This window comes from Glycine max, chromosome 12, assembly GCF_000004515.6.
Source record: "Glycine max cultivar Williams 82 chromosome 12, Glycine_max_v4.0, whole genome shotgun sequence".
In the NCBI taxonomy this organism is placed as follows: domain Eukaryota; kingdom Viridiplantae; phylum Streptophyta; class Magnoliopsida; order Fabales; family Fabaceae; genus Glycine; species Glycine max.
Genome location: NC_038248.2, coordinates 6,807,425 through 6,819,324, shown reverse-complemented (window position 1 = coordinate 6,819,324; position 11,900 = coordinate 6,807,425). Strand labels below are relative to the sequence as shown.

The 11,900-nt window shown below is 33.0% G+C and overlaps 1 protein-coding gene across 1 annotated transcript; it reads right to left on the bottom strand.

Moving 5' to 3' along the window:
- Positions 1 to 5,334: 5,334 nt before the first annotated feature.
- Positions 5,335 to 11,319, bottom strand: LOC100791645 (glucomannan 4-beta-mannosyltransferase 2). Its single transcript, XM_003539758.5, has 9 exons — positions 10,550 to 11,319; positions 10,083 to 10,181; positions 9,624 to 9,876; positions 7,914 to 8,024; positions 7,629 to 7,765; positions 7,349 to 7,462; positions 7,039 to 7,238; positions 6,712 to 6,945; positions 5,335 to 6,000 (listed from the first exon to the last, which is right to left on the bottom strand). Exons 1-9 carry the CDS (start codon positions 10,877 to 10,879, stop codon positions 5,847 to 5,849), a joined length of 1,632 nt encoding a protein of 543 aa, XP_003539806.1. The 5' UTR covers positions 10,880 to 11,319; the 3' UTR covers positions 5,335 to 5,846.
- Positions 11,320 to 11,900: the final 581 nt, after the last annotated feature.

Below are 11,900 nucleotides of genomic sequence, written 5' to 3'. Positions count from 1 at the left end.
TTTTCAGGTGATTTACACTTCAAGAAAATTGGGTTAATTTTACCTGTTGTAACACGTTTCCTTTTTTCACCATATATACCTCCTAACGGAGCACAAACCTCTAGTCCCGAAATCTGCAAATGCAAGCACTAAAACAAGAGACTTTTAAACAAAATATTTTGTTGAATTCTCGATGATCAGATATGGCTTTGGAAGTATAAATTTTACCCTTCAGATGGTACAGCCTTGAGCATTATGAGTAAAAAAAAACCACTTAATTATCAGTCATTTCTGTTTTGTATGAAGAAATAAATGATGCACTAAATTTCAAGATAACGAGCTGACAATGTACATGACTGAGATTAGAAGAAGCTGCTTTGTTTGCTGTTACAAACTAATTTATCGCATGCATTTTCTTCATTACAAGTTTCTTGAACTGGTGAGAAATTTTGAAATAAATACCAAGTAGAAGAATGGAATCTCTAAAATCAAACAACTATTGATATTAAAATTGTTAAGCTGACATATTTTCTCCCTTAGTTTGAAACGCTACTTTTTATTATTCAACAATATAAAAGGAAGGCCAAGGGATGCATATGCCAACAAAAGAAGGCCTCTTCTTTACCTTCACGTTGGCATCAGCAACATTATTCACGTGTGAACAAATCGATAGGAATAACACAGGCAAAAATAAATATGCAACGGAGGAATAGTTAGAGCTCTGCACAAAAGGGAAAAATAATGTGCATGGAAGGAATGGTTAATACTTAGGAGTTAGGACTGAAATGGGTGGATTAAAAATAATCTACTAATCTATTTATGATCTAATAAAATTTATTAAAATCATTCAATCATAGTGAAAGATGAGAAAAAGAGAGTGAAAATATATACCATAAAAAATGTAACAAGAAAACGAAAATAAATATAAAAAAAATAGATGTAAGAAACATGTAAGAAATAGAGGTTACCGAAGCAAAAAAAAAATGTAAGAAATAGAGGTTACGAGAAAATGATAACATTCTAATTAATGGCTGATTAAATATAAAACTTTTGACAAAAGTAAATTCGGAATTTCATTAATAATCAGTTGAGCAATGCACTGAGGAACATGATAAAAAAACTTGGAGATTATTGGTACGAAGTTAAAAATATATAACTTTTAAAATAAATAGCATATGGTTATATGATGAAGATTTAGAATGTTTTTTTTTTTATTTAAGCAGAAGGTTTAGAACGTTGAAAATTGTTTGTAAAACAAATGTTCAAATAACTCTTGTCTTGATAGAAAATTGGACAAATAAAAAAATTTAGAAATCTTTCCAACATCACAAGTAGCTGGTTTGCCCGAGAGATTAAGGGGGAAAACTTAGGATCTTCTGCACATATGTGAGCGTCGGTTCGAACCCCACACAGCTAACACTATTTTATTTTCTTTTTTGTTTTCGACAACTGACAACTGGGCCGAGAAAATTTTAGAGCGAGAAACCTCATGATGGCCCAAATTTGATTAGTTTGATTTGGGCCACGTCATTGTACTTGCATAGTATGGGAATTGTTATTGGTCCCTTCAAAATTGTTTTTTCTCCTATCATAAATTCCATTGTGTTACATAAATTGTTACATAACAGAATTATAATTTTATTGTGTTGCAAATTCGTCTTACAATGAAATTATGATTTTGTTGTATTATAGAAATTGTTACACAATAAAATTGTCATTATGTTATGTAACTATTTATGTAGCAGAGTCATATTTCTGTTATTTTTTTTATAGAAAAAAAATATACAACAAAATCACATTTTTATTGTACTTTTTTAAATGACCCCCACTAACAAAATAGAAACGTGGTTTGGTTGTATACTTTTTTCACACACTCAACTACACAACAGAAACATACTTTTGCTTAACTAGTGGGGTGTGAAAAAGAGTATAATGAAATCACGATTCTGTTATACATTATCCAACGAAATTGTGATCTCGTTGTACAATGTTTATTACACCCACTAATGTAGTGAAAATGTGTTTTTGTCGTGCATTGTGGGTAAAGGTATCTTTGGAATTTGAGAATGTTGGTAGGGGCCAAAAGTAATGTGGTTGGAGTCAATAACAACCCCTTATGATGGCTGAAGTTCCTTAAGCATCTGTCAGGGGTTTGATCCCTGATCATGCATATGAAAAATACTTTGTTGGAAGAGACAAAAATCACTTTAATGATCTCTATGTCTCAAGAATTTTTTCAATTAAAGAATGTTAGGTTCAAGCCTAGAAATCGTGGGTTGATACTCATATATAATGCCAATGAGTCACTAAGGAACCCAAAGCATTAGTTTGGACTCAGAAAGTAAATAAATGACTAGTTTGTTATATCAGATTCTCTTAGAGATTTAGTTTAAAAAAAGAATGCATTTTTTAGGATAAAGGAAACACTAAATGTATTGTGATATAAGATTTTGTTAACTAAATTAGTGATTTAGAGTTCTAACTTTAAGAATACAATTGCCTTCAATTTTAGTAGAAAAAAAATTGTCATCCTTAATAATATTTTTTTTCACCCTCAAGTTCATGAAGGGAAATTTTGTTGACTAATCCAAAATCTGACCAAAAGATAAGTATAATCTAACGAATAATTATTTCCATCAATGATCAAACTCGAATACTACTTTAACAATTCAACCTTAACTTTCATACATTACTAACTTGTATTCAATCACTTAGTTTTTTTTTCTGGTTTGGAATATATAATCTGTAGATTAAACAAAAAAAATGTAGTTATAACCATAGATTTCAAAATTCTTTGTGGTATTTTAATAACTTATAATTTATATGCACATGAATTTTTATCACAAGTTGAGTGTTTACTCATTTTAAATCAATAATTATAATTATACTCGATTTTTCAAAATATATATTCATTTTAGGAGAGCCGAGTATTAAATATCACATTTTAAAAAAAAATGATATTCACCCATCTTATTTATTTTTTTTATTGTCTTCACCCAAATTTTTTCTTTATCTTTGTTTATCTTTACCATCACATCACATGTTATATCTATAATTTTCTCTTTCTATTTTTTTAAAATTAGTTTCTCTTCCATGTATCCAAAAATAGGATGGATGAGTACCATTACTCTTTTCAAAGCCACTTGAGACAAAAATTGTCATTTCTTGACATTCTTCCTCTTCTACCAACTTGGCAGGCAAATATTGGAACATGATTCATTCTGTGGGTTTGGTAAAATTATCCTTTGGTGGGGTCGTTGCTAGGGAAGAGGATAAGAGAGAGTCATAATATGGGATATAAGACAAACTCTATATCCCATTTATATTCAACTTTTGCACTATTAGCTGATATTAAAAGGTTTTAGATTGATTTTTTTTACTCCTTCTATACTTTCTTAAAACCGCTGTTCCGCCTTCTTATATATGTTAAATTTGTATTTATTCATTTCTTTTGATTTTACGATTAGCTTGAACAACGTACTTAAGCGAATTATCATTACTTTAAAGAACGAGTGGGATGCTCAACCTTCAACATATTATTGGTAAAAACAAAAATCGAGTTTGAAAGAAAAGTTTACAATAAAAATGGAAATAAAAAGATTCATTTATCCAGTGGTTTGTCTGAGCTTGTGTATCTCGAGTCTCAAAATTACATTTTTTTAGTTGCATTAGGCTCTAATATAGTAATATCATGTTGAAATTTTCGCACGGTCCAAATGATCATAATGCGGTGCTTAGCAATTGGACAAACATTGTGGGAGATTGAAAGTGTAAGATCGGATTCAGTGTTGAAATGGAAAAATAATACAACAGAATTGAAGGAATTGGTGACATATCTAACAAGAGTTGAAAGCCAGCTTGAGAAGAAATTCAGCATGAGTATCGTGTAAGAACAAAATGTAGTTGTTACTTTGACCTTTGTTTTATATCACCAGCATACGCTTTTGAGAAAAATCTTACAATGAAAGTTTATAATTTCCATCAAATAAAGAGGACAATAATTGTGGCATACCTTTTTAACTAAATGGTAAAAATTATGTTTGCCCTTTCCATTGATATTAAGAAACTGAATTTTATTGATAGCACCCATCTTATTATATTAGCCTCAATTAATGCACACACCCATATATGAGGACTTAATAACTTTCCCTATGTCAACAAAATTAGACAGTAATTTAAAATATGATAAAGGTTAAATGGATAATGACACTTTGGCCTGAAGTAACCAAAATGACAATTCATGATTCTTGCCATCACAGGTTACTATGATTGAGCATCAGGTATGAAAAGTATTCCCGAAAAAGGTTACTTCGCACATTTTTAATCCCTTGGTGAAACCCAAAATGTTACTTTCTGTGAAAAGAACATCATTGTCTTAGAAACATGATGAAGCAATATTGTGATAAGGTTATAATTGTATTGAACCATTTGCATTAAGACAACTGGCTTAAGAATATTAGTCAGTTGAAGCACAGGTTTACTAATGGGAAAAAAAAAATTATGGTTGATAGTGTGGTTTAGAGAACACAACAAACGGCACATGCGCTACTGCATGTGATCTCTTATCCCTAATGTTTGTTTTTATAAAGCAAGAAAGATATGAACAAAAACTGCAATATGGCATCCCATACTTTTCCCTCATAGCATGACATGTATTAAATAAGGGAAAAGAAGGAATGGAGAAAAACAATGGACCTCCTTTTTTTGAACCAATGAAAAAATGACTGGGTGTAAGGACTATCTGAAGTTTTGCAATTATTTGTTTTTTTGTCGGAAGGTTAATAAATCAAATTTATTGTAGCTTTAAAAAAATAAAAGATATAAAAATAAATCAAGCATTAAGGTGTGCGTGTGAATAAATTATGCATTGGAGCTTAGGCGTAGAGCATAGCCAGAAGTGTCGGTAGGAAGAAGCTAGAGAGTAGGGAATATTCGCATTCTTTGTGACGACTTGTTTTTAACAGTTTCTTAAAAGACATTTAAAAAAATAATAAATGATTACTTTTCTAAGAGAAATTGTTATCAATATACTCTCTGACACACTCTTTTGATCAAACTTTATGATTGAAATTTTTATAAATCACGCATTTTTGTGTGTTTTAATTTTTATTTAACAAGTCACTTTCTTGATTTTATAATTTTTAATAAATTTTAACTAGTAATAAAATAAAATATGTCAACTCAAGGAGTGTATTATAAATTACATGTTGCTGTGACTTCTCTTTTTCTAAAACAAACTGTTTCTAGCAATAAAAAGGAGAAGAATCATTGGTGAAATATTGAAGGATGCCTTTATTTTACTCTTTAGTTCTCCACACCGACAAGATGTCAAAGAAAGCAGCAAATTATTGCATCTATGGTAAATAAAATTCATTTCTTGGTGAAAAAATGACAAATAACATGAATTAGAAGCGCATTTTTATCCACCACATTATTGGGCTCAGACTAAGCAAACCTAAAATAAAAGGACTCACGAAATATATAACTATAAAATCTCACAAAACAATCTATGCAAACAAAATCACACTGTCTACTTAATTTCTAAGGCTCTAATTTAACCACTTTTTTTGGGTACTTCTTCATAGCTGCACTTAAGCCTGTATAATGCAATTCTAGTAATAACAGCACTTTGTCTGTGATGATTTGTATCTTCTTGATGATGGATGGCAATGAAATCTTGGAAAGGACTTTTTTCTTTCCGAATTGAAAATGATTTGAGCTAAACTAGCTGTAGATGATTTTGGTACTGCGTTTGTTGCTTGAAGAAATCAGCCTCCCTTGATGTATTTTTTTTAGGAGAAACTAGAAAAATATGGACACAACATTGGTGAAACTTAAGTAACTTGAGAAATTTGGCTCAATGAGGTTTACACGATGGTGCCAACGTAGCCAAATCCTACAATTGAGAATGTTAAGGTCTGAAGGAAGAGATAGATGAAGTAGTTGTGTTTCCCATGAACATAATCATAGCATCCACATACGAAGAGGAAGACAGCAAATCCCAGCTCCAGTAAATTAAGTCTGTGTTCATGTTCAAACAAGAAAAGAAATCATAATTAGACAAAAAGAAAAAGAAAAAAAGATGAGAAAATGGATACTTGTTGCAATTAGAGGCCTAATATGCGAAAATTTAGGACCTCTTGAGTACATATGGTACTTCTCAATAATGTAAAGTGTGATTTGGCGAAGACAGTAAGTACATTTGACTTCTCCTTTAACGTGGCCTATGTTTAATAAAGTGAGTTAATAATGGAGTAGAAAAGTGGACATAACTCCTCTTTGATTACATGTTTTGAGTTCATACTAAAATTATTTTGATGTTGGGTTTTCTAAAATGTTGACAAGGGCATGTGGCTTTCTAAAATCTTCTGTCATATTCATGTGCATGTGACAGAAACGTTTTGATTAGGGTGGCATGCTGTTGATTTGGAAATGGAATTAAAAAAATTCCAAAGAAATGTTCACCTACTAGAGAATCTTAACTGTTACAATGAAGAATAGCTAAAAATTACTCACTAATAAGTAGGAACCTATCAAATTATTTCCTTGTTGCAATCATTAAATTATTGGCCACACAGTCTAGAGCCCATCTCCATAATGCCAGTTTGTGCATGATTGACAATCACAAATTCACAATCGAGATGTAGACAAGAAATTATAATTAATGCCAAATGCAAACACAATTATTTGCTTTCGAGAAACAAATAAAAATAAATAAATTAAGAAACTGACCTTTCAACAAATTTGGATCGAGTCTTTTTGGGGGTGGCCTTGATGGCATTATTCTTCTTGGCAGCATCTCCTGATTTATTCTTATTATTATTGTTGACAGAGTCACCAAGTTTTTCAGTCACAACCCATTCATTAGCCCTCCCATACTCTAAGAGACCTATAAATGTTGCCTTGGTACGGTGCAAAGACATCACATTCTCAAAGAGGATCCAATAGAACAGAAGGTGAATGGACCTGCCAAAGTTCCACACATCTTTTTAGATCAAAATTAATGGACTAACTATTATGGCAAGTTAAAAGTGTAAAACAAGATCAAATTAATCATACCTTGGTGTTCCAACTGAATTGAGAATGGTGATGACAGAAGGAATATAAACAGCTCCCCAGATTGGAACATGAACCTCAGGGACCAGGATTGTAAGGGGAATCACAACACAGTAGAAGAAGAAGGTGACCATGTGGGCGATGATTTTGCGAACAAAGAAAAAGCTGTATATAACATACACTTTCTTCCAAAACTTAACTTTCTGCAGAAATGTAAACAAAAGAAAATATCAGAACAGACATGGAATTACTTAAGTATCATTGTCCCTTTACCCTTCAATATATATAGTACTTAACGGAAATGAGTACTTACCTTGTTCCTCACAATCTCCATCACCATTTTGCGGAACAAATTAGCAGGACCACAAGACCATCTGTGCTGCTGGAATCTGAAGGCTCTCAAAGTACTAGGAAGCTCACTTTTGGCCTATATAAAGTTGCCATTGAAAAAAAAAACACCATGACTTAGTATAAGAAAATTGAAATGATAATTCATAATCACATGTAATTAATATTCTCCATTAATTGCATGCAGAACATTAATTGCTGACTTTGGAAGTACTAATAAGTAAGTAGATGGAACATTCATTCACCTGGAGGTCTCCAAGGTACAAAAATTTCCATCCCCTAAGACTAGCACGAACAGCAAGGTCCATATCTTCCACTGTTGTTCTGTCTTTCCACCCTCCAGCTTCATTGATAGCAGCTATTCTCCAAATGCCAGCAGTTCCTGCATTAAGGTCCCAAAACAGCAACTTTCTTAGTAATAAATGATTATTATGCAACTAACTAATGCTATGACTATGCACCATGTCATGTAGCATATGTGTGTCACATTACATGTTTTTGGAATAGTTGAAAGTAATTAAATGAATTACCGTTGAAACCGAAGAAAGCGTGAGTGGCTGATCCAACTTCTTGCTCTACTGTGAAATGGTAATCCAGGGACATCTCTTGCATTCTTGTCAATAAACACTCATCAGAATTCACTGTCACAAAAAAACAAGAAGAAAGATATCTCTTATTAGCAATGTAGATATCATGATTAGCTTCATAATTAAAAGGTGAAAATGATTAGTAACAATCTGTATGAACTTAAAAAGGGGGAAAAAAGATAATTGACTTGTGATCATATGATTTTCTTTTGTTACTGAATAATTAACTTTTTCATAAGCTTAGTACAAAATCAAAGGACAAACGGCACAAGGCCATCTTGCCGTTACTATCGTGGCAGACCACAGAGACAATAAAGCAAAAGTCAGCTATGGCCCCACATATGCACATGACACAACATTAATTTAATTTATTTTTCTGCAAGTTAATGTTGCTAAAATTAAGAATGTGAGTGGAATTAGAGCATATAAATAAACTAACACTAATTCTTGATTTTCTTTTTAAGGAAAAAACTAATTCTCGATGAATAATATATGATCAGCATTAGTATAACTCAATTAATGAATAAATACAAAAATCCTACCTAACTAAGTTTATTCTTTATTTGATCACTGTTTACAGCTCAAGAGAATGGGAATTGGAGAAGTGTCGGCAAGGAAGAGTAAGGCACATGGTCCTCACTGTTAGCTTCTTTTTTTTGTGTGTCTTATCTAACCCCCCCCAAAAAAAAAAATACTGCAAAGGCACGTGGGAAGTGGGTTCGCTGGATTGGGAACTTTGAAGTTTGGATGGATTCTCAAAATGACAATTTTGCCCCTCCTACTATGTTCTATTGTTCTTTCCCAAATAGTTCTTCTGCCCCTCCCCTAGAGTGGTAAATTGTGTCAGACAATGCGGGTTGCTCTATAAACCCCCACAAAAAAAATAGTTACATTTAATAGTATTTTTATTTTGTAACTTATTTTGAGTGAGTTAACTTAACCCATCTTGCTTTGGTTTAATTTGTAAGTTGTGGCGAGATACCACTAGTGGATCCATTCCACTTAAATTGACAAAACTTCCCCCTTTTCATTTAATCACTTTACTTATTAAAATACTAAGTAAATAACAATGGGTTCTGGCAAAATTTTAGAAGCACAAATCAACAGTTATGACACAAACCCACTTACGATTATTATATTTGGGTGTGTGCATTTTATTTGTTTTGTTTCTTCTTTACACTTTTTTTATTTTATTTTACTAATCTAAATGGTGACATGATCGTGAGGGAGACAACCTTCACAGGGAGGGTGACTGGCTCGTTAGTGGTCCCCACCCGTGATTGAAGGGTTTGTTTTCGTGCACCTCATCCCCCGGTGGGCTAGCCAGGTCAAACCACGACCAAGGGGAAAGTGAAAGTCCACTCTACAAATAATTTTTCTCCAATTAAAAGAAAAATAAATAAATAATGAAATGTTATGCCACCGACACTTGGATTTGAGTGAAAAAATAAAGTTGGTGTATTGTATCAAGTGAAAGTCAAAAAACCAAGAAGTGAAGTTAGTAGTACCTGTACTTATTAAGCTTTGTTAGAAGTGTAGTTGGAAGTTCGAATACGTGACTTTTCTTTCTTTTTATTTATTTTTAATTATTAAATCAATCTTATATTTTTATTAATTAATAAAATTTTCCTATGGGTTAGTTTAATTATTTACCAAATCTCCAACGAGCTTGAACAAGAGCAATGTCGGGGTTGCCCACCAAGAAAGGAATGGAACGTCTGAGAAAATCTGGCTCTGGCCTGAAATCTGCATCGAAAATTGCCACGTACTCGCAGTGTTTCACATAGTTACGTTTTAGGCCTTCTTTTAGAGCACCCGCTTTGTACCCTCCTCTTGTTTCTCTGATTTGGTACACTATGTTTATGCCCTTACTTGCCCATCTATTGCATTCCATCTCCACCATTTGCTGCAATCAATCTCAAATTTCATTATTAGAGCACTCAAATTTAAGATTCCATTGATAAATTCCTCCACCAAACTCCACATATATTAACTTCATTATACACCTAAGGCTAAGATAAAGCTACTACATTCCAATCTTTAAGATTGACACGTTAAAATCTCACATTGAATAGCTCAAAACTATACTGAAAAAAAATGTGAAAAACTTACCTTGATGGTAGGGTCAGTAGAATCATCGAGCACTTGGATCACGAGACGATCCACAGGCCATGAAAGATTGCAAGCTGCTCCAATCGACACCTTGTACACCTGAACCCAGAAAATTAACCATCTTCAAATAAATACATTATAACATAAGCACCAATTCTAAAGCTTGCATAAATCCAGAAAGACACAACATTGTAACAGTTTAAGCCTTACTCAAATTCAAGAATTGTCCGTACCTATACACATTATTCAGGTTATATCACTAATCAATGTTGGATCTTTAACATAAACTGAAGCGTGAAATTTACAGAACCAGACATTTACTATATCCTACCGACAATGGATAGTCTGACAGGACCAAAAGTATTGACTGGATTATGATGCCATCTTAAAATTTAGATTTGGGTTAAAAATGTCTGAAAGAAAAAACAAACAAAAGACAAAAGTAGGGAATCTTTCTGATTTCTGACCTCTTTTTCATTGAACATTGGAATCTGCACAAGCACGACGGGGTAATTAGAGTTCCCGAGTTCCTCGTCGTCTTGGAGTGGCTCGAACTTGTAGCGCTGGTGGGGCTTCTTCCAGAAGAGCTTAACGAGGATGATGACAATGCCCATGTACACCCTCTCCATGAAGAGCATGAGTGCCATCGCTAGGGAAATGTACACTGCGAGGTTCAGCAGTGGCACGATCAATGGCGCCTTGATCACTTCCCACACCATCTTAATCTGCGCCGCCACGTCGAAATTCACTCCATTGATCGAGTCGGGGATGAAGAACTTGGGCTGAGATTCAACCATTTTGGTTTTTTATTTTCTTTTCTCTTAGCAGAGAAAAGAGTGAAGTTTTAGGACAATGGGGTGAATAAGTGAATTGGGGTTGCTTTTTGTATGGGATTGAAATGGCAATAAAAATGCAATGCCCTTCTTGTTTTAACTTTGCTGAGTGAGAAGCAAGGCAAAGCAATGACACTTATGGTGAAGAATCAGATCTCTCTCCCCCAAAAAATGGAAAAGTAGAAAAACACAAACTTGTCTCTCTGCTTTGTGTACTCTCTCTCTCTCTCTCTCTCACACACACACACACACGCTATTGGCGCCTATGAATGCTTTCTATTCTCTATTATCTTTCTATCGCTGTGTGACCGACAGAGGAGAATAGAGGCATTCTAGACAGAGAGAGTAAGAGAGTTAAAGAAAGAGAGAGAGAGAGGGTGTGAGAGGGGCAATAGATGCAGAGATAAAGGGGTCCCTTTATAGTCATGTTTTGCTGATAGATTTTCCTGCTATCACGTTTTTGTTATATTATTATTTTCATTGATTTTTTATTTTTTATTTTTTTGGGTTCTCATCTCACCATATTTACAGTTACTCAACAGTGTCATTTGTTTACTAGGAAATGTTGTTTACCTTACCAAAAGTAATCTGAAACTAAAGGTAGGTTTGGCGTTTAACTAGTGTTTTATCTGTCTTTAATTGCTTCGGTTTCCAAAGGCATCAGTTAGTTTTTTTTCTAAACACACCAAATCGGTTTTAAGAGCATTTTTGGATTTGTAGTAGAAAAAGATCTTCTGAATTAAGCCATTTAAGAGAATACGGATAAAAAAAACCATTTAAGCAGAATGTTCAAAATTGATAGTTACCTTTTAATTTGCTTTCATCTATGGAAATCACCAAAAGAAAACAAAGTTTCTTTTAGATAAGTAACAATTATTTAGCTGTTTAAGCCTGCTTTATTAAATATAAGATCAAATATATTTCATAAAATTAATTTATTTAATTACTGTATTTGAGACCTAAATAATAATTAAGATTAAATATA

Excerpts from the sequence above, each read along its gene's own strand:
- LOC100791645 (XM_003539758.5), bottom strand. The coding sequence starts at position 10,879 with ATGGTTGAATCTCAGCCCAAGTTCTTCATCCCCGACTCGATCAATGGA. Across the intron at positions 7,766-7,913 it reads CGCTTTCTTCGGTTTCAACG|GAACTGCTGGCATTTGGAGA; the intron begins GTAATTCATTTA and ends ACCTTAATGCAG. Across the intron at positions 7,463-7,628 it reads TGTACCTTGGAGACCTCCAG|GCCAAAAGTGAGCTTCCTAG; the intron begins GTGAATGAATGT and ends AACTTTATATAG.